Source organism: Ictidomys tridecemlineatus, chromosome 2 (genome assembly GCF_052094955.1).
Source record: "Ictidomys tridecemlineatus isolate mIctTri1 chromosome 2, mIctTri1.hap1, whole genome shotgun sequence".
Lineage (NCBI taxonomy): Eukaryota > Metazoa > Chordata > Mammalia > Rodentia > Sciuridae > Ictidomys > Ictidomys tridecemlineatus.
In genome coordinates this window covers 220,143,730-220,165,638 of record NC_135478.1, presented here as the reverse complement: position 1 = coordinate 220,165,638, position 21,909 = coordinate 220,143,730, and the positions used below count along the sequence as shown (strand labels likewise).

General features: G+C 45.9%; 1 protein-coding gene across 1 annotated transcript in view; it reads right to left on the bottom strand.

Annotated features, from left to right (window-relative positions):
• Nucleotides 1-17,214, bottom strand: part of Clcn1 (chloride voltage-gated channel 1) — a 31,779-nt gene extending 14,565 nt beyond the window's left edge. The window contains exons 1-12 of the mRNA XM_005326614.5: nt 17,035-17,214; nt 14,096-14,216; nt 13,585-13,716; nt 12,874-13,002; nt 12,545-12,678; nt 11,328-11,405; nt 10,162-10,240; nt 5,027-5,152; nt 4,647-4,731; nt 4,317-4,418; nt 3,930-4,014; nt 3,523-3,672 (exon numbers count right to left, since the gene is read on the bottom strand). Coding sequence (XP_005326671.2) covers nt 3,523-3,672; nt 3,930-4,014; nt 4,317-4,418; nt 4,647-4,731; nt 5,027-5,152; nt 10,162-10,240; nt 11,328-11,405; nt 12,545-12,678; nt 12,874-13,002; nt 13,585-13,716; nt 14,096-14,216; nt 17,035-17,214 — 1,401 coding nt within the window. The remainder of the gene's footprint in view (nt 1-3,522; nt 3,673-3,929; nt 4,015-4,316; nt 4,419-4,646; nt 4,732-5,026; nt 5,153-10,161; nt 10,241-11,327; nt 11,406-12,544; nt 12,679-12,873; nt 13,003-13,584; nt 13,717-14,095; nt 14,217-17,034) is intronic.
• Nucleotides 17,215-21,909: the final 4,695 nt, after the last annotated feature.

The window sequence follows — 21,909 nt, the reverse complement described above, 5'->3', positions numbered from 1 at the left end:
CTTGAGATTGCCTTCTCTGCACTGGCACAGTGCTCTGTGAAAATTGGCAGGATTGAGGTAGGAAGGAAGGAAAGATGATAGGCTGGCCAAACAGTGTTCATATAAAGCAGAAAAACTATTGGAGCTGAGTCACTAAAATACCTAACAGAGTGATGCTCATCCAGGAGCACTTATTTAAAATGCAATGACAAGACCCCACTGGAGGCCATGCATCAGACTATCTGGAGACAAGATTCTAGGTAATTGTAGCTTAAGCTTCTTAAATTATTATGACATTTAATAGTTTGAGACCTCTTGAATTATTATGAACATCTTTTTGGAATAAGTACAACAACACCACAGGGATTTTGAAGGCTCAGGTTAAGCCAAAAGCTCCAGTAATACCAATAATCGATGACTGGTATGTCTGATTTCAGAGGATGAACTAGATTATCCTCCAAGATATGTGTAAGAACATGTTCAGGATTGGGGTGGGGCAGGACTCTGAAGTTATCAACCTCCATAGCACAAAGAATGACATGAGATTAGCAAGACTTTTTTTAGCTATTGACACATGAAAGAAAAGATCCAGAAGTGATGTGGAACACAACTCCCAAGACTTTAATCACCAATTACAGAGAACTAGGAAACTAGAGACTTATTTCCTCAGATGCCACTACATATAGACTCTTCGTGAGACAGAGTGATATATGATCAGGCAGAAAGAATTCTACAGAGAACATAATGTTCTCAGGCTACGCTGCAAACATATTGATAGTAGGTAGTAAAGTTAGACTTATTTAAAGGGAAATCGAGAAGCTGGAATCACATTCATAATCATTTGATTTATAATACGATGATACTTTCCATGGTTCAAGATGGAGAAAGGTGAAAATTCCCTTCCTCAAAATTATGAAAGAGCTGAACTAAGAACCCCACTTGTTTGTATGACACTGCCAGAAGTCCACAGGCACTAAATTTTAAATCCAACTGTGGAAAAGCAGTTTTATTCACTGTTATGTTTTGCATATGGTGTGAGTGCCCCAAGGTTTCATGGTTTGAAATTTAATTCCCATTGTGTGGTATTAGGGGGGGTGGCAACATGACTATGGTGTTTAGAGGTAGGGCCTTTTAGAACTGGCTAGTATGAGATAAAGTCATCTAGGTGGAGTCCTCATGATTAATTCCTGGTGGCTTCATAAGACGACAAAGGGAATACAAGAGACTGAATGAACACTGAGATACATATGTGTGCTCCCTTTTGCCACAAAGCGGTCATCACCCAATGAAGTCCCTATTCTTTGTTGTCCAGAACTGGAGGCCTGAAAGAATCTCTTTGCATTACAAAGTAGACTTCCTAGGTATTTCTTTACAGCAATGAAGAACAGACTAATATGATAATTTTTACATTTTAAATTGGCTATGTTTGCTATTTCTCAAACTTTGGAAAAAAAGAAGGGCATGGTTGTGAGTCCAATGATTAGGCAGTGAAAATGCTGGGAAACATCATGGATTTGTAGCAATGAGTGCTTTTATGTTTATAAATATTATAGAATATTATGAGCTTGCTGCAAACTGTTGGACTTGAAATATAGCCCAGGAAGTATGTGCTACTTTTTCTGATACATTTATGATGTAAATATTATCAATAATATTGTGAGAAATTAATTACAATTGAGGTCTTCTATAGCATCCAAATTGGTTTCTCAAAATAAGTTTTAATCTTTAAGAGCAATCCAGATACATAACTAGAAATCTGGGGAGGTGGGAGGTGAAGGGAAAATGTTGAAAAATATACAGTATATTGTTTCTATAAAACTTTTCAAAATCTTGACTCTTTAACAGTGTATGTAACTCCAAAGTTACAAAGTAACTCAATTTAGAGATATCAGAAAAATACAATTATCATTACTGGACAATAAATTCTGAAATATCATTCAAACTGCAATCCACCTACTGCAGATGGACTTGTAGACTCAATGACCAACACGGGGGCGGGGGGGGGGTTGGATTTATAATTAGGAAAACAAACTCTGTAATGAAAGTCTAGAAATCAAATACCTAACAAGATGCTGACAACTTTTTTATAACAAAATTCTTAAATATTTTGAAGAAATAAAGAAGAATTAAATTAATAAAGTGTGCAAAATATGGAAGTGAACATTTCAAATGAACTGGGGGAGAACACACACAAATACTGCTCAAGAAACCTGTAGCGGATCTTGAGAGTATGAGTTACAGAGTGGAAAGACCGGGTGTGTGAAACACTTGATTCTCGTACTTATAATAAGGTCATTGAAAAGCACATTAAAGGAGCAGAAAATAAAACAAGAAAGGATCTTTGAAAATAAGTTTTTTCAATTGCAAGCATAAGATCAGCTAAAGATCAATGATCAAATATTACATGGTGGCACATAGCAAGTGTTTAGTAACATTTTTTGAACAAATGAATAAATAAACCTACTGTATTGTAATAACAATATAAATATAACTTAGTGACTTGTGTCCTGGGCAAATATATATTCATAAAATGTTTTAATGAACAAGTTAATAGAAAGGTATTCAAAAACATGAAAGTTCTGTATAGGCAGACATACATATGAGAACACTAATATAGAGAGAAAAATGTTGGGTTACTTAAGCAAGACACAGTGTTAGTAGAAGGATAATCATAGAAAAAGGAAAAGAGGCAATCAGCAGTTGTCTAGATGTCACACCAGGGCTGGAAATTAAAAATGTCTTTGTACAGGGTAATAATTGAGAAGGATATATATATATATATAAAACCTATGATGGGCAAGTATGAAAAAGAATAGATATAAAAAAGATCCTAATTGAAGTTAGGAAAAAATGGTTTGAGTTGAAAGATCCTAATAACTTAGCTACCTAAATGAAGAATCATAACATTTATAACAATTATTTATAGTCAGTATTAAAATTAATTTTAATATTTTATCTCTTTTGAAATTCTAGAAAAACGATTATCCATAATCTGGGGAGAAAATCTATGTGCAAATCACCTGAAAAATGAATTATCAGGGGCTGGGTTTGTGGCTCAGTTGTAGAGTGCTAGCCTAGTAAGTGTGAGGCATTGGGTTCAATCCTCAGTACCACATAAAAATAAATAAATAAAATAAAGGTATTGTGTCCATCCACAGTTAAAAAAAATGTTTTAAAAAAGAATTATCAGTTACATGGAGAATGAAGTACTAATTATCTAATATGTGGGAGGAATTTGGTTAATTAATGCAAGGTTTCTACACAGCCATCTATATTGCCAAGCTCTGTTTACTTGGCTTCTCAGATGCCTTAATAAGAGAACAAGTGGAACCTCTCGAAGGGTGATTATAATTATGTCAAACATCGTGAAATTGATATGAACGGAGCAATTAGCCCAGATCTGGGTTCACTTCTGCAGCTTCTATGGTTTCTTCTGTAAGTTCTGAGAAAGACCAGAGAATTTCTGCCCCCTCTTACCCCATGCAAACCCTGGGTACCTAGATTGAAGACATGTTTACGAGGTCTGCAGTGGGGCAGCAGTACCTTCATGATGAAGAAGAGAAAAATGATGATGACCACGTTGACTTGGGGGTGAATCCACACAGCTGATCGGCCCAGACTTTCAGGGTCACCTATGTGTTTTACCCACGTATTGTTGTCAAACAAGGTACTGATGGCTTCGCGAGGCATCAGCTGAGGGGAAGAAGCAGAGCAAGCAGGTTCTCCAGGGAGAGACTGTATTTCCTTTTTTACATGGAGAATGAAGAACTCTTTCCCCGGCCTCTCTGTTCAAGGATCCCTTTTTCCCTTTTCCCAGGAGAGTCCACCCATGGGCAAAACTATTCAAGCTTCACAGCCTGAGCTGTCTCCTCCCTTCCTGATTGAGGGACCTAGTCCCTGTGCAGCGACCTGACCCCCAACCCCAAACCCCCAGTCTCCCTAGGGCTGACCTCTCCAGCCATGAATTGACCCATTCCTGGTGGAAAGGTGAGGGAGGCGATGACAAAAGTGACAATTCCAGGATACAGCAGGCGGCTGAAAGAGAAACAGAGTTAACCCTCCCCCCAGCCTAGCCACCCATGGTGAATACCACAAGAACTTTGGCAAGCTCAAGTTTCCTGCAGTCCACTCTAGTCTCTCAGGTCTTTCAACAAAGAGCATTCTCTTTGCCAAAAAAAGTAATCATTAGAGAGGAGCCCACACAACTTGCCCTTCTAGCAGTATTCCTGCTCCTACACGCCACCTAGAGGCGTTTACTGCCTTCTACAAAGAGAAAGGGAGGAACTTGAGAAATCAGAACATTTAATGGGTAGGGCAAGGGAAGGGCAGTGACTCACTGCTTAGCAAGAAACTGGCTGAGGGCCTTGTTCTTTCGGACACCGAGCATGACTTGGCGATGCAGATACACAAATACGGCTCCCAGGAACCCACAGCAAATCCTGAGGGCGTAAGTTATCGGGTTGGAACCTCACAGGCCTGACACCCTCATCCCTCCAACCTAGCCACTGCAGGGAAACAAACCCCAGACTCCCTCCTTCCCTTCCACCCACCTCCCCGCACAAGCCACACCTCCCCTCGCCCACCGCACCTCCAAGCCTGGTCCCTTCCAATCCACAGCTTCACCCCACACCCTGCTCACCACACCTAGAGCAGCTGGCCCCACTGACCCGATGACAGCAAAGGCTGGGAGCTCCTTCAGGTCAAAGGGGAAGTCCATTCGGAAGTTGGTTCTGAACAGAGCAGTGATGGTGACTGCAGGATGAGAAGGCAGGGTTCCAGTGGGGGCTCCACCGCCAGCCAGATGTGGGCCATAGGGTTCCTGCCCCTTTGCCCCCAGGCCTGATTTCTCCTTTCTTTGTGATTTCCATGTTTCTATACACAATCACTCCATAGTTGTACTCCCTACCCCATGACCTAGGTCCTTGTCCTATAACCTTGGGCCTGCTTCTAAATTATGCCATCCACTCCTTTCCTAAATTGCCCCCCCCCCATGTCCTTTCACCAGCAGCCTTAGTCCCAAGGCCTCCACCCAGGGCCTCGCTGTTACCAGCATCCTTGTTCCACACTGCCAGCACGCGGAACACAAAGGCGCTGAATGTGGCTGCAAAGAATCCTCGCCAGTAGTTGCGAACAGCAAAGTAGGTAGAGGTGACCTCGATGCTGAATAGCACTCCTATGGGGACAGGGAAGCGGGGTCAGCAAACACTGCCCCACTGTTCCACTGCCCCACTGCTCAGACATGGGGAGTTTTTGCTGAAACTTCAATCTAAATCTGGGACAGGCCAGTGTAGAAAGGAATGATCTCTTGGTGTTGCAGGTTGCACACCACAGGCCTGCCAGGCTGGAGGAAAAGGTGGGAAATGGATGTGCCCGCCACCCCCAAACCATAAGGCTCAAGTGGCTGTGTCCTCCCACCCCTTAGTATGTAGGTTTGAGTAGTATGTAGTTCACAACTATTGAATATCAATAGATGTTTAAAGGCAGTTGAAAACACTCTGTAGGAAGGTTAAAAGGAGGAAGCTTCTAGGGCAGGTATTCCACAGAATTGCCAGGCAGAGCTCAGAATTCACTGGGACTCTCTTGACACTGCCTACCTCCAGGGGCTGGAGTTTGGAGAAGTAAGAGAGCAGCAGGGGATTTACACAAGCTGACAATTCCAAGAAAAGAAAGAGGACAAATTAAAACAAACAAACAAAAATTAACATAGAAATCCTGACTGAAAGGGACCAAAGCAAGAGGGGTAACCAAGGCTGGAAGAAGATTAAAAACAATCATACTTAAGAAAGGTGGGTGGGGTAAAAGGGTAGTAGTCCAATTAGTAGTCCTCATTAGTACTGTTGCTGAGAGTAATCACTGGAGTAGAAAATGAGGAGGGAGATCTATAGAATAAGAGTAAGGGACGTGGAGACTAAGGAAGGAATGCTAATGAGTTTATAAAAACAGCTTTCAAGAGATTCAAAAGAGATAAACCTTTAAACACATTAAGAGTTAGTGGGTTAGACTTAGTAATACACTGTCTCAAGATAAAAAATTAAAAGGAGATCAGTGGAAGAGCAACCCCAGGTACAAACCCTAATATGAAAATAAGTAAATAAGGTTTTTGTTTTTTTTTAAAGTGGTGGAGTTTAATTACATGCAAAGTAAAACTTGATAACAAAATTAACTAAAACAAGACTAAGTCTCATCTTTAGTAAAAAATGAGGGAGGAGACCCAGCATATAGTAAGATGAATGGAGATGAGGTTCCAGTGAACATGGCAAGATTTATCCCTTTTCTTCCTACAATGGATGGTAGGTTGTTGGTGTGCCCACAACCCACAACCTGCCTTCCCCTTTGGATAGTATCACAGCTGTTAGGAATTTCTTCTCCCTGTTCCTTATCTATAAGTCATCTCTCTCAAATCCCACAAGGGCCTCTGCCTCCTCTTCAGCAGGGGACAGTCAACTGGTTACACTGAGTTAAGTGTGCCCAGGAATGGAGCCCTATGGTCAGCCCCAATGTCACCTCCTCTGGGTAACCACGCCAGCTAGATCTTTTCTTCAGGTAAAAACTACCCATTTTCATCTTACTCTCTCTGAATTTGGATTATTACAGTTCTCGTTATTTGTTCAGATTTATGAAACCAGTTTAGTACCTGGCACAAATCAGAGAGGAGTGAGAAAGGCTAAGATGAGGAAGGAAGAGAACAGAGTGAGTGGCCTCTCAGCAGGAGGCACCAGCCCAAGGGGACCTGGGGCAGCTTTGCTGGCCACTCCTGCTGCCTTGCTCTTCAAATCCCATCAGGGGACGCCGATGCCTTTTGCCTAAGTGGAGGCGTCCCCACAGTGGGGATCAGGTGGAGCAGCTCCCTCCTTTCCTCTGTCAGTAACAAAAGCAAAATCAGCTTTGAGTGGCCTCGGTGAAACTTTCCAACTTATTAATATTTTACAACAATTTTTTGAAATCCTGGGTTAGGTTTTCTTTCCTACAGTGTGGATCTGGGACACTTTCCCTAGCAGTCTATCACTGTATGCTCAAGAATGAGAGCTTATTTTAACATTAGCCTGAGCCAAACACAAAATGTGCTTTTAAAAGGAAACAAAGCTTTAAAGAAACAAACTGCTCACCTCTTGGGTCTGGGATACTGCTCTCGTCTACTCTGACTCTTTCTCTATTTTTCTGTGGGTTTCTATGACTCTATCCAACTCAGGGTGTTGTCCTTGGTCTCCCTCTCTTGCTCTCAATTTCACTTTGCCTGCAGTGCCAGCTACACCTACATACCAAGATTAGCAAACCTGTTTTTGGCCCAGTTCCTGGGTTTTGGACTTACCTAGCTAGCTGTCTACTTGGTATTGCTTGGATATGCCACAGGAATGTCAAGTTCAACATACTCAAAGTGATCTTTATCAGCTCCCCAGCTGTTTCACTTCCCATGTCCTCCGCCTTGGTTACTGATACCATTGTTTTGCTGCCTTTGCTGGAAATCTCCGTGTCAGCCTAGGCCCCTCCTTCTCTCCTATCTCTCCAAACCTCACATAAATCACCAGGTCACACCCGTTTTTCTTTCTACCACTCATATTTATCAACCTCTTCTCAATCTCTTCTACATCTGCCCACTTCAGTCTTTTGTCATCTAGCATTGGGACTATGACAATGGTCTTCTTGTTAATCTTAGATTAATCCTGTTAATCCACAGGCCAGTTCTATCCTGCACACATGTGCCAAAGGGATTGGACAGATATGCAAAGCTGGTCATGTCTCTTCCTTCCTCGAAATCCTTCCATGGCTTCAGAGCACTTCCCAAAGTCAGGTCTGTGTGATACAAGTCCCCCAAGACAGTGGCTGCCAAAAGGATTCTGTGGGAAATGTTTCCAGCCACATTTGGGGCATTCACCATGCAAGTCAGCATCTCAGCTGTTCTAACAACCCTTCCAGTTTTTTTTAAAGAAAAAAACTATATGTTTAACCAAGCATTTTCCAACGGATTTGGTCTTGAAGCCATTTTTTACCTGTTATGTCTATTAACACCAGGAAGAACTGTGTTCTGTAAAGCACAATTGGGCCAATCCCAGTTTAGAGAATAAAACCTACCTTCCTGTGCATGGCCTGTGAAGACCTTCAGGTTCTGCACATTTACCTTTCCAGACTCATTTCCTATTTTCCTTTTCCATGCCCCCTAATAGCACTCACCTATATAATGGCAGTTTCCCAGATCTTGACTTTGATGCTATTCCTCTGTCCAGTATACCCTGCCTCACTATCTTTCTTGTAATTTCCTGCTTATTAACAAAACCTCATATTAAACACTGCCCTTTGTAAAGCCTCACAGGCTCCCCAGGCAGCCTAGGAGTAGGTTCCCACTGCTGCCCAGGCTGCCACTGGGACACTTAATTGGGCTGTGATGATCTGTGTGTCTTTCTTCCCTTTCAATCATGAGCACCCAGCAAGCACAGGACTGAGCATGGTGCCTGAGAAATAATGACAGCAAAAAGATGTTTGTCATTTCAGTAGACTACTGAATGATAATTCATTCATTAGTGTAAGGAACTGAGTTGCCTACGTGGTGAATAAATGATCTTAATACTAACTTTTCTTTCAGAATTATTCTATATTCATGAAAAAATAAATCAAGTAATGCCATCTGCAGAGACCTTTAACATTTATCATTTAATACAAACAGCCTGAGCACAGTACCTTCATTTCCAAGTGCTTAATAATTAATTTTTTCCTTCCTTTTCTTTTTTCTTTTCTTTCTCGAATAGGTGATTGAACCCAGGAGCACACTGTCAGTGCCAGAACTACATCCCCAGGCCTTTCATTTTTATTGTGAGACAGGATCTTGCTAAGCTGCCCAGGCTGTCTGTAATCTTTCTGCCTCAGTTTTTGGAATAGCTGGGATCACAGCTAAGTTCTTAACAATTTCTGTGTTCAAAGCAATGATTTGTAACTTTCCTATGGGTTATGCCTTTTCTGTACTCTACACAGGACCAAAAAACCTTTATCATTCACCTCAGAAAATTCCGGTTTTACATAGAAAATGTAGATTCTTTACTTAAAAAAAAAAATCTTGGCTAATAGAAACAAAATTAGAATAACAAAACTTTTTGTCTAAAAAACATTCTTCAGATCTTCTGAAGGTTAAAGAGTAAGTAAAAGCGAACATGAATATAGAAGTAAGTGTGAACATGTAACATGAGTAGAGGTTCAAACACAGTGCCCTCCACTGACTAATGACTTCATTGACTACAGCTGACAACAGGAGTGCAAATGGGTGCCTGCTTGTGTGCTCACCCAGTCGCCCATGCTGCGTGCTTTGGCACAGGGTCAGCACAAGGCAGCAGGGCATGTTTGCATTGACTTTGAACTCTGACCTGTGCCCTCTTCCTGAGCCAAGCCATTTTAGTGACCTGAAAGACTCCTCTAGGGAAAGACCGATCACATTTTCAAAATTGAAAAGAACCTCTAGCAGGTGGTCAATTGAAAAGCATATGCCCCTTTCTGTAATTTTGTTCCTTCAGTTATCAACTTGGTAACCTTTTTTGTTTTTTATCACCAATGACTCCAATGAATGACCCATATTATCCCTGCCCTGTTAGGGTGGCTATACCTGATTTTGATGGCTAAATAAACAGAACAGCCTCTTCAACCACATCCATGATAAGAAAAATTACTGGAAAGACCACTGCTTGCTTCATATGGGTAGAAAGAGTCAAACTAAACTATAATTTGTTATCAGGAAAAAAATTCCACAAGGACCCCTCATTTAGAGATTGTCCTTAATCTAAATAAAGTCCACTTAAATTCCCACATCCTTAATAGAACACAGCAAAATGTAAGCTTTCCCTCGGAGAAAGAAGTACATGGATTCTAACACAAGACATGATACATGGCAGCAAAAGATTTGATGATACAAATGGGGTTTAAATAAGTAGAGGACTATGAAGACTGCCTTGGTTTGGATGCCTGGCAGCTTACCAACAGATGCCCTTGCTCCAGTTACTTGCCCTCTCTGATTCAGTTCAGTACTCTCCTCTATGACTTCTCACTCATACAGCTTTTAGCAGGAACTGAACTTAGACACTGGTAAAATGTTCACTAAAAGCTGTCCTCATGATAATAGGAAAATGGTTAGCTCCAGCACTGGGTGAGGCTGACAGTGAGAAAGGCCAGGCAGGTGGCCTGAATGTGGGAGGGGGAACTTGCCTCCAAGTGGTGTTCCAAAACAGCAGCCAACCCCCACAGCACAGCCCACCGTCAGGATATCAGTGTAATAGTACGGCTGCTACTAGGGAGAGAGAGAGAGAGAGAGAGGCAGGAGGGAGGAGGAGGGCAAGGGGCAGAGGTGGGGGAGACATGTAGGGACAGCAAGAAGGCAGAGTTAGAGGCCTAAGTCATGGGGAATCATTATGGTCCCATTGCCCCTGCGACTCCCAGGCCAGGAGAAACTCAGTGAGTGTGACAAACAGGAAGTGACCTCGTGGCTCAAGGCCCAAACTGAAGATGAACAAAAGTGAAGCCAATATATACCAGGCAGGTAAGACTATAAGTGACCAGAGAGGGCTAGAGATGGGGACACTCGTGGTGAGAGTGGGAGTAGCAAAATAGTCAGGAGAGGACAGGCAGAAAAGTGTCAGCAAATTCCGCATGAGACAGCAATTATTCTCAGAAGACTATTCAGTCCTTTGATGAAAAAGCACAGGGGACTGAGGTTAGGGGTGATAATCTCTGGTCACTCCCTGGATGCCCACCCACCAGCCCCTTTGGTGAGCATGACCCTCTCCACCCTTAAGCTGTGACAGCCACTCAAACCTCTTCCAAGTCTGGCTCAAGCAACTGGGGTGGGGAGGAAGTGAAACTTGCCTCCAACAGGGGCTGCAAAGCAGCATCCCACGCCTACCGCGCAGGCTGGCACCAGGAGGTCAAGCTGCCCAGGCACGGTCTGCAACAGAGAAGCACGCGGGGCCAGGGGGTGGCAGGGTGGGACGGGGGGAGGGATGTAAGCAAGATCAGGGTGGGGGTCAGGAACTGCAAAGGGACAAGGGCAGCACAGGAGGGATATCAAGGGGAACTGATGGAGGATCCAGCCATGTGGATTAGCAGGGTAACATGAGGGCAGACCAGCCCAGTCACCATGGGGGGGCACGGATCAGGACAGGTGTGCACTAGGAGGACAAGCACAGGCTAAACGGAGGCACTAGACAGCTCATGTGGGCAGGCAGGGCCAAGGAGAATAGGAGAGTGGTTAGTGCAATGTCCCCTCCAGCATCATGGCCAGCCTGGAGCAGAGGCAGCCCTCCCAGCCCCCTGTGCACACGTGGCTGGCTTTCTTCACAACTGGCGCCTGCGGTGTTCCACTGTCTCAACCTTACCTCATAGACCCCACAGAACATGGACATGAACTTGCTCAGGACAGCAGCACAGATGCTGGCGATGTGAACAAAAGGGCCCTAGAAGAGAGGGATAGCCAGGGCTCAGGGTGAGAGGCTGCAAGGCAGGGAACGTGTCAGAGGGTTCAGTGAAATGAATATTCCCTGCTTCAGGCACTTGATGAAGTGCTGGAAAAGGGGCAGACAGAAGTTCTGCCTCTGAGAAGCTTCATCAGAGAGCGAGATGATAGACCTGCATGTTTTCTTTTCAGATAATGCCAGCCAAGAGGCCAATGAGGGAGGGTGAGAGAGAGATGGGGTGGCTGAGGGCAGGTGGTGACATGTGCTTAGATAAAGGCAGCCTGGTGAGGCCCCTCCTTGGGCCTGTTGAAACAGAGTAGCACCTTGAGTGAAGTGAGCGAGCCACAGGAGAGTCAGGAGGAAGAATGAATAAAGCAAGTGCAGGAGTCCCACGTGGGATGAGCTTAGTGTGGTGGAGGGATGGGAAGAAAGCCCTGTGAATCGGGCACAGTGAGCGGGGCAGGCTGGGAGGCTGGAAGGTTAGCAGACGGGAGGGTGTCATCAGCCCAGATCTTGCAGTCTAGGGTGAGACCTTCAGATTTTAAGTGGTATGAAAAGCTGCAGAGAAGTTACTGATCAGAGGTCAGATGTGACCTATTCCATTTTATAAAGATGACTCTGGATGTGTGGAGTGTCCTCAGCAGGGGGCAAAGGGTACATGAGGATGAACCGAGACCAGAGGGTGACACCTTGAAGAAGCACAGCCTGTTTCTTGGTCTCTGTTTTCTCATGTTAAAATAAGGGGATTGTGGCTAAGGCAGTGGTTCTCAACTAGGTGGAGGATTTCACCCCCCAGGGACATTTGGCAATGTCTGGGGGATTCTGGTTGTCATAACTGGAGTTGCTATTGACCTCTATGGTTAGAGGCTAGGGATGATACTTAATACCACGCTGCACAGGACAGTACCTCTAGCACAGAATTTTCCAGTTCCAAATGCCAACAGTGCCCAGGTTGAGAGACTGATCTAAAGGAAAGCCCCCCAGCTATGACGTTTTTGACCTGCATCCCCAGGAGAGGACCTTCCCAGTGTTCCCCCTCCCTGTTGCCTCTTGGCTTTGCCTTTAGTCCATAACTGCTCCCAGAGTGCCCCTAGATTGTTCTCTCTCCTCAGCTCTCTCCCAGTGCAAACCAGACCCACCTCTTTTCCCACAGGGATGCCACTGCCCAGCCCAGCAGTCAGGGCCACCACCTTGGCCACAAAAGCTTTGATTGTGAGGTACTCCTTCAGGACAACCCCACGAAGGATTGTTTTCATTTCAGGGATTCCAGAGCCTGAAAGCGTTAAAGAAGGGTCATGGGCAAGTCTGAGCTGGAAATGAAGCAGGAGATGGAGGGGAAATGGGGGTTGGGAGGGGATCATGGCAAGGCTCCCAAAGGGCTGGAAGTGGGGCTGAAGGCTGGGAGGAAGCCAGAGTGGAACAGTCTGCAGGCAACAAGACTGTGTGGACTCTTCTAGAAAGTTCTCACCAACAGCCTGGGGAGAGACGAGCTGGCAGAAGAGGGCGCTGAAGAGGATGAGAATAAGCGGGAAGGTGACCCAGGCCAGGTACTGCAGAGGAAGGTTGGGCTGCATCTGGGCATAAGTCCACTTGTAGGCTGCAGGGACACATGCCTGGGGTCAGGGAGGAGATGCTGACAGTTATGGTGAACACTGCCACGCCACGTCTAGAGCACTGCATGGCAGACATACTGCTGGTTGTGCTACCAGGCTGCGGACATCCTGTTTGCCTCTCCTCAGGGATACTACTTTCATTTTACATGTGGGAAACCTGAGTTGCAGGAGGTGAGTGCCTGCTCAAGTTCCCTCTGCCAGTGGAGGCAGGTGTTTGGGCTGTATCTGGAGAATAGACTGTAGCGCATGGCTAGAGGCCATGGGGTAACCAATCCACCCACCTGGCCAGAACTGAGGGGTTCCTGGGACTCGTAACTAAAACTGGGAAGATCCTGGGGAAACTGGAACAAGTGGGTTAATATTAGAGGGGTGTCCACTGCAGGTGGAAGGGACATGGATTTAGGCCTCGAGTCTTGATGGGTTTGGTCTTGTCTGAGGCCAGGTGCTTCAGACAAGTTGTGTCTGCCTCCGTACAGCATCCCCTCCCCAAACCTGCCCTAGGTGGAAATCCTAGGAACAGCCTCCGTGTGGGGAGACGCTGAGGGCACCGGTCCCGAGGTGCCTACCCTGAAGGCTCTTGGCACTGACATAGTCCATGCACCAGCTGACCAGAGCCATCAGCAGGCCCAGGAGCACCAGAAAGATCCAGTCTTCCCCCAACTTCCTTCTCACCACACGTCCCAGGCGGTGGATACAATCTAGGAAGAGAAAAGGGTTAAAAAAAGATAGACAAAAACAGCCCACCAGTCTCTACCTCCAGTGTGTGGTTGAGGAGTAGAGGGGAGGAATTGGGCTCTAGGGTCTTGTGTGTGTTGCTGAATTCTCCTTACACCTCTACCAACTCCCCATAAATTTGTGAGTTCCCCTATAAAGCTTCTGTTTCTTGGGAGGAGGGGGAGACAGTAGGGAACAAGGCTCAGTGTGAAGGAGGTGGGTGAAGTGCTTTTCCCTTAGCACCTAGAGGAGGGCTTCCATGAGTGTGTGCAAGAGGGAGGTACGTACAACGGAGCATCCAGGGTACTCTTGCAATCCCTGTACCTCCTATTCCAGAGTCCTTTACTCCTCAGTCCCCATCACCTTGACATTTAGAATAGTGGTCCTCATCCTTGCTGTCCACCGTGGAACTGGAGCCCATCTTCTTGGGCATCCCCATATCCTGTTCCTTGTCTGAGAATTGCTCTTTTTGATGGCCATAAATCTGGATGGAAGGAGAATGGTCAATGTCTATTCAGAATAGACAGAGGGCAGCAAGGAGACTCACAGACAAGAAATAGAGCTCTTTTGGATCCGGGGTGTTGAGGGCTGCATGCAGGGTACTTTGTGGTCTCCCTGCTCTGACCTTTCTACTCTCCAGTCGCACATTTTCTGCTCTTTCCTGTCCATCCCTACCCCTAACACACACACACACACACACACACACACACACACACACACCCCTTCTTTTTTCCCTTCCTCATCCTGTACTCATTTTGGTTCATGGTAGCCTTCATTAGGGAGGCTAATTCCCACTAGGTAGTGGAGACACAGAGAACCGTACTTAGATTGGGCATCCATAGCTGGTAGGTATTTTAAGTGTCACTATGCTTTCTGTAGGACTTGATAATTTCCAAGACCCCCAGCTCCCTGACACTGACTTCCCTCCTAGGGTCACTCTTTGCACCAGGTGAGGATGAACTGGCCTAGCTAGCACATGACTTTTATTTTTCATTGACTCATAAAAATTGCACATGGGTACAGAGACAAATGACTTGGTTCTACTGCCTGCTGTGAATGCCTTCCTGTGGCACCTGGATTCTCTGTTGAGCTTGGATAAACCCCATCCATCTCATCCCCCAGCCTTCATAAGCATAATGAGGAGTCAGGTCTGATAAGGAAGTCAATCAATCTACTTCCCAAAACAAGGTAACCAGGCCCCACTGTCATGTGAAGGGGATGGAGAGGCACAGTCAGATCCCAAAGCCTCCTCTTGACATTAGCATATGTGACTGTGTGGTGCATGTAAAATGATCACTTTTAACTGCCCCCTTGCCCCCCACTACACTATCTCCAGCCTCTGGGACCAGGTGCAGGCCAGGCCATTTTGCTGATTCTGGGAGAACCACCTAGAAGAGATCTGATTTCATAACGTGAGCATCAGTTTTTACCTGGTCCGGAACCGGCACACACTCATTGCTCTGCTCCCAGCTGTTTCGTCTCCTAGGATGAGGCCGGTGGCCCAGGGAGTCAGTGTTTCCCTCAGAACCCTGCCTGGGACCCAGAGCTAGAAGATACTCCCAGTGGAGGTCAGAAAACTGGGGCTGCCTCGGCTCCCTGAGGTCCCAGGCTGGCATAGCTTAGGAAGGGTGTGCTTCCTACCGAAACCTAGGTGCTACAGGACCAGATCCATTGTGCTGGTCCAGCACTAACCACCACACTGAAGCAGGGGAGGGGAAGGCAGAATCAAAACCCAAGTCTCTAAGTGATGCCATGCCTGGGACATGTTGACAGTCCTCTGGGCATGTGAAGGGTTGAGGAAATGAAGTGGATGAAATGTGGGAAACTGTCATGTACTTGGGGGTTCATTATACCATCCTCCCTGCTTTGTGTAACTCTGGAATTTCCCTTCATACGAATCCAAACTAATTTTTTGCTTTCAAAGACTTGTGGAAACCAGCTGAACCCCTCTCCAAACCAGTTTGTCATTCTTTCCCATGTGGTTTCATGCACGTTCGGCCAGTGTCCTCACTGTCACCAGAAAGTGCCCTAACTGCGCTTTCCCTCGATTTGTCACCCTCCCCCTCTAGAAATGACCAGTACCCTGTTGAGAACGAGGGTACTCACGCTGTGTTCCAAGGCCTGGGTCAGAGGCCACAGTCAGGTGCCACCATCTCCAGAAACCACTATCTCACTATTGCAGCCTACATGACATTTATGTCCTGCTCCCCAAAAGTTCCACCAGCCCTGTGCTGCCTCCACAGTTTCCCTGGGGGACTGGTCAGGGCTGAGGATCCTCTTGACTCCAATGCTGTGAATCACCCGCAGAGCCCACCCCTCAGGCTTCCAGCCTCACACCTACAGAAACACAGGCTCCCTGTCAGCAAAGCACTTTCTAAGTCTGATCTGACCCTCAGGACACCTTCCGCTCTCCGTCTCTGCAGTTTCTGTGGCGAGAGGTAGACTTACCAATCGTGGCCTGTAAACTTTCCAGGGTGATTTCACCACCTTCCTTTCCTTGGGCCCAACTCTATCTCCTCTCTTCTAGATGTCTGAACCCACTGATCCCCACCCCTGGAGGATGCTTCTCCCTAACTAGTTTGCCAGTTCCTTTCTAGGACCAGCACCTTTCTAAGTGGTTCACACTTAATAGGTTCTTATTTGCTCAGTCTTGTCATCTAAGAGCTTTCCCCCACTCCCCACCCGCTGTGGTGCTGGGGATGGAACCCGGGACCTAGTGCAAGCAAGACAAGTGCTCTACTACTGAGCTATGTCCTCAAACTCCTAAAAGTTGAATGCATCTCTCTGCTCATTTTGACATGGGTAGGTTTTTGAATTCTGGCAAGACACCCAGCCTGTTTTCTCTCCTTGTCTCGACTCCTTTCTTCTGCTTTCTGTAGAAGAGTTTGTGTGTGTGTGTGTGTGTGTGTGTGTGTGTGTGTGTGTGTTCTGTGGTAGGTTGCATGGCAGAAATCCCCCAGGGTCTGCATGTGGGAGATGCTGGTAGCACAGAGCATGTGGGCCCCAACTTGAATCACCCTGTGTGGGTTACGTAAGCACGAGCTTCTCCTGGATCTGTTTCTGCCAGTTCCCCACAGGAGTTGATTATCCTGTTAGTAAAGGCTACATGAATATGCACGTATATTTCTAGAGTGTACACTTAGGTGAGCCCATACCCTTGAAAGGGTCTTATAATTTGAACATATTACCATGGACTTTTACAAAGTTGAAAGGTGCTCTTTCTTTTCACCTAATTCCTATCTCACCCATCCCTGGCCCCACCTTCTCCCCTGTCCACCGCTTCCCTCCCCTTAGGTCTTTACCTGTGTGGGGTGGGCGTTGTGCCGGGGGCCTGCGTCCTTTCGGAGCCGATGCTGAAGGCCCCCGTTCTCAGATGGCAGTCCATAGCTGGTGCAGTGTTCAAAGGGCATGTACTGGTACTGGGGGGCACTTCCCCACCAGCTTTGTTCACCCCCATGCCTCTGTGACTGGGATCGCTCCATGTGGCCTGCCCCCCAGCCCTAGCCAGGCCTTGGCCTGCTTGCCCCCGTCCTCCCCCCAGGGCAGCTCCTTAAGCTTCTGCTCTCGCCTGTCCCCAAGGCGTCTGGGGCAGCATGCCCACCTCCAGCTATTTATAGATGCCTCCCCATCACATGACATGCCCCCCCCAGCCACATCTGATCTGCTTGGGGTCGAAGCAGGTGTCAGTGTAGTGCTGGGGTGGGGGTTGGGATAAGAACCTGTGGGACAGCCCCACAGGGAATTCCCTTCACAGGCCAGCAGCATTGTCCCCTCCCTAGTCACTAGTAGGTTTCCAGGCCCAGGTCAGTGATTCCTCTATAAATATCGCTGGGGCAGGGTAGGGAGCTGCTCAGTGTGTTCTCCAGGCTGTGTGCTGCACTGGTCTGCACTAAGCCCTGGCTCCCACCTCTCCCTCAGCATGTGGAAGGCCAGGGGTGTGGTATGAAGTAACTAGAAGGTCTGGAAACGCTGGCCAGGAAACTCACCTGGGAGAGCAGCTGGTGCCTCTCTGCCATCTCTCCCTGTTGGGTGGTCTCCAGCTCCGTACCTTTGCAGGGTTCAGTTCTCATCTAGATCTTGTGCTTCTGTCTGGCCGACTCTCTAACCCATTCCATTCCCTGCTGACTCCTTCAGCTCTCTGCCCTGGTCTGCCAGAGGCTGCTAATAACCTTCGGTGCCACCCCTTGATCCCATCCTTATCACCCTCTGGGTGTGGAACACTTGAGGGAAGCACTGGTAATAGCCTTGGGTTCTCGAACTTCTCCCCTTTCCCAGACCCACATGTATCAACCACATGGCCAGCCCAGATCTACGGGGAAGGATTGAGCTCCCACTTAAACTGTGGTGCCCATGACAGCTCTGTCAGCACAGGCAGATAACAGGGAGAAGCGGAAATAATCCAGAGGCAAGGTGGTGGGAAAGGAGTGCTTCCCATGATGAGCCAACAAGCAAAAGACAAAGGGGAAGTCACCTCTTTATTCTTCCTCTTTTAGGCCAATAAATAATTTTTGACCGAGGCCAATCTGCTCCATCCAGCATTGTGTCTATTTCACAGGCTTTCCTAAGAAGATTCCTTCCCAATGATCTCATTATAGACGAAAGCTATAAACTGAGGCAAAATTTAGGATCCATCCAAATTCAAGGACCAGAAGGTAGGGACACCAAATGTCTAGCCTACAATGTTTAATTTTGACCTAAACTAAATGGAATCACCCAAACAATCGGGAAGATGGATACCATTAAAAGTACCTTTTCCAGGTGCTCAACATTTCTAACATTCAGAGAAATGAAGTCAAAACCACGAGATATCACCTTTTAGGATGGCTACTATCAAAAAGATAAGAGGTAAGTGTTAGAGAGTATGCAAAGAATAGGGAACTATTGTGGACTTGGGTGAGAATCTAAACTGGTACAATACTTATGGAAAATAGTATGGAAATTCCTCAAAAAATTAAAAATAGAAATACCATATTATCTAGCAGTCCCACTTCTAGGTATCTGCCCAGAGACAAATTAATCACTCTAAGAGATATCAACACTCTCTTGTTCAATGCAGGACTGTTCACTACAGCCAAGATATAGAAACAACAGATCAACAGATGAATGTGATGTGCATATACAATGGACTATTATTCAGCCTTAAAAAGAAGGTAACTGTCATTTGTGACAACTTGGATGGATCAAGAGGACATCATGCTAAGTAAAATATGCCAGAAACAGAGAGACAAATACTTCATGATCTCACTCATGGGTGGAATCTAAAGCAGTGGAACTCACAGAAGCAGAGAGCAGGGGCTGGGCTAGGGGTATAGGTCCTGGGGAGATGGTGGTCAAAGGATGTAAGGTTTTAGTTATCAAATGAGTTCTGGAGATTTAATGTGTGTGGTGAGTATAATTAACAATACTATACTAAGTGTCTGAAATCTGCTCAACACACACACACACACACACGTACACACACTCCGGGTAACTGTGAGATGATGGTTAACTCCCTTGATTATAGTGATCACTTCACAATGTATACGTATACCAATACATCAAGTTGTATGCCATAAATATGTAAGATCTGTATTTGCCAATTATATACCAATGAAATTTAAAAAAAAATCTCGTCTTTTCTACCATTAGTCCCATAAATCCTCAGACCTATCATCCACCCTTCGAGAATGACAAATGTTTGTGATTGTTTGAGGGACTAAAGGTTCTGTGAGGCTACCTGCTCTTACTGCAGACAGTAGATAAGGCAAGCTCCAAGGAACTGGTGCGAAATGAAAGGAGTATTTCCTCAACAAAGAAAATGGAGTGAAAAATGACATTATACTGTTGGAGGCCTTCAGAAACAGAAAAGATTTTTCACTTGTTTGTGAGGTCTGGCTCTTTTAAAGGTAATTGGTTTTTGTACAAAACTGATACAACTATCAGATGCAATTGCTATTTCCTTCCTGCCCCTGAGAAACTCAGCCTGATCTCGATTCTCAGACTTGGAGGCAGAGACCAGAGGGGTCAGGAAAGTGCTCACACCTGCCAAGTGGAAACATGTAGTCCTGAAGGAAAGCAGACTGCCACTCCAAGAACCAGATTCTTGTATTAGGAGAATCAAGAACAAACCTGCCGGCTGATGGAACTGCTGTTTGAAGGAAGTTATACAGAGTGGCCACAGGGGGCATAAGTGGGAGGGAGGTTTGTTTGGCAGGTAAAGGTGCTTGTATAGGATAGTCCTATGCGTCTCCCTTGGAATTTAGGTATGGATTTTCTGAGTTTTTCTTATTTTCCAACTCCAAGTCCAGCCTCCCCAACTGATGGGGCAATAAATCCGACAGTCATCGTGTTTTCAGGAGTCACTTTCCCTCTGCATGGCTGGCAGCACAGCATTCATGCCCCGCTTTCTAAATTTCAGCAAAGCAACTACAACTACCTCTGAGACACTTTCTCTTTGTAGAAGACCCCACTGGTGCTCATTTCTCCTCTACTCCTTATTGGGTTTTGCTCTTTCAGGACTCCTTGATCCTAGGCTGGGGATGTAGCTGTCATTATGATGGAAAGCTTGTCTAGCATGTTTAAGGGGCCGAGTTCTGAGTTCAAGTCCCAGCACAGGGTGAAAAATCCTTGGTCTTTTTCTGTCTATTCCCAGCAGAGTAGGATTTCCCTGTAGTAATCAGCAGGCCTCTTTCTCCCTCTTCTGGCTTTCTAAATATGATAATCTTTTTCCTGCATCACATTTAATCCTCATTGGGGCCTTTGAAGACAGAGACCTTTTCCTCATTTTTAGGTAAGGGCAACTGAGGTTCAATGTAAATTATCTTGGCCAAGGTTTCTAGTATCTTCAAAGGCAGGGCCAGATTTGAAAATCATACCTAGAAAGTTCTAGAATCCAAGTTCTTAATGCTACATTTAATTTATGATAAATGATAATTGAATCTCTGGGCCTTGTTTTCCTTCTGAACAAACCAAATAAAAAAAAAAATCAGTGGGAAGACGACTCCCTGTGGGACCTGGGGAGGCAGCAAACTCCTTGCTCAGGGCCTCCCCAGGCTCTGCACTCCATCCCCAGTAGCCACTCTCCTGTCTTCAGACAGCTCTCCCTCCTCTTATGATTGCAGCTCTGGTCTGGTATATCATTTGCTTCATTTCTTCCTGTTTTCCTTTTCCGTTTGTGAAAACAGGATGGGGAAGGGCGGCAGAGGGCAGCCCCCAGCTCAGGGAGGGGGATAATTTTAGAAGAGAATCCCCTGGCAGAGGTAAGTGGGGGAAGGGAATTGAGTTGTGAAATTCAACCTGATGCCCTGATTCAAGGGCAGGTGGCAAGGACAGGAACTTCTGCTCAGCAAACACTGTTCTGTAATTCCCAAGCTTTCCCGTCTTGAAAATGGGTTTTTACTCCCACGATCCCTGCAATTCCTTAAACTTTCCTAGATTCTTGTATCCCTGACAGCGTGACCAACTGGTTTCAGTCCATTTTTTGTGCTCTTTGCCCCTGGTATTCTTTCACACTGGATCCTCTGTCTGGTGACATGCTTCAGCTTAACTATACCCTTTCCCTCTTCTTAGACAATTGCCCCACCACCACCCACTCTGTACTCCTCAGCAACTTTCCCCAAGTCCCACAGCTATTTCCCACCCAAATGCTCTTACAGAATTTTTAATCTCTTGCTAAACCTCTGAAGCCCACCTGTACCTGCACATTTGTCTCTAGACATATACCCCAAGAGCATAACTCAGAATCCAGTGCTTCCATGCTGCCCTAGAATTCTTTTTTTTGGTACCAGGAATTGAACTCGGAGGCACTCAACCACTGAGCCACACCCCCAGCACTATTTTGAATTTTATTTAGAGACGGGGTCTTAGTGAGTTGCTAAGTGCCTCACCTTTGCCAAGGCTAGCTTTGAATCTGAGATCCTTCTGCCACCATGCCCAGCCCTAAGTCTGTTACAATCTCTGCTCACCTTAAACATCACTTGGCCCATGCGAGAAATGGAGTACTACTATTCCTTCTCTCCTATCCTCCTATTCCAGTCTGTCACTCCAGCCTCCATCCCATAATTAAATAAGCTAGAACCAACACTGCTTGGTAAAGACTCATCTGAACATGAGAAATCAAACCCAGGGCTATATCAACGTATGAGAAAGAGGGGCAGCAAAATAAGGGGTCTTCAGTTCTAGGTATGCCTCGTGAGGTG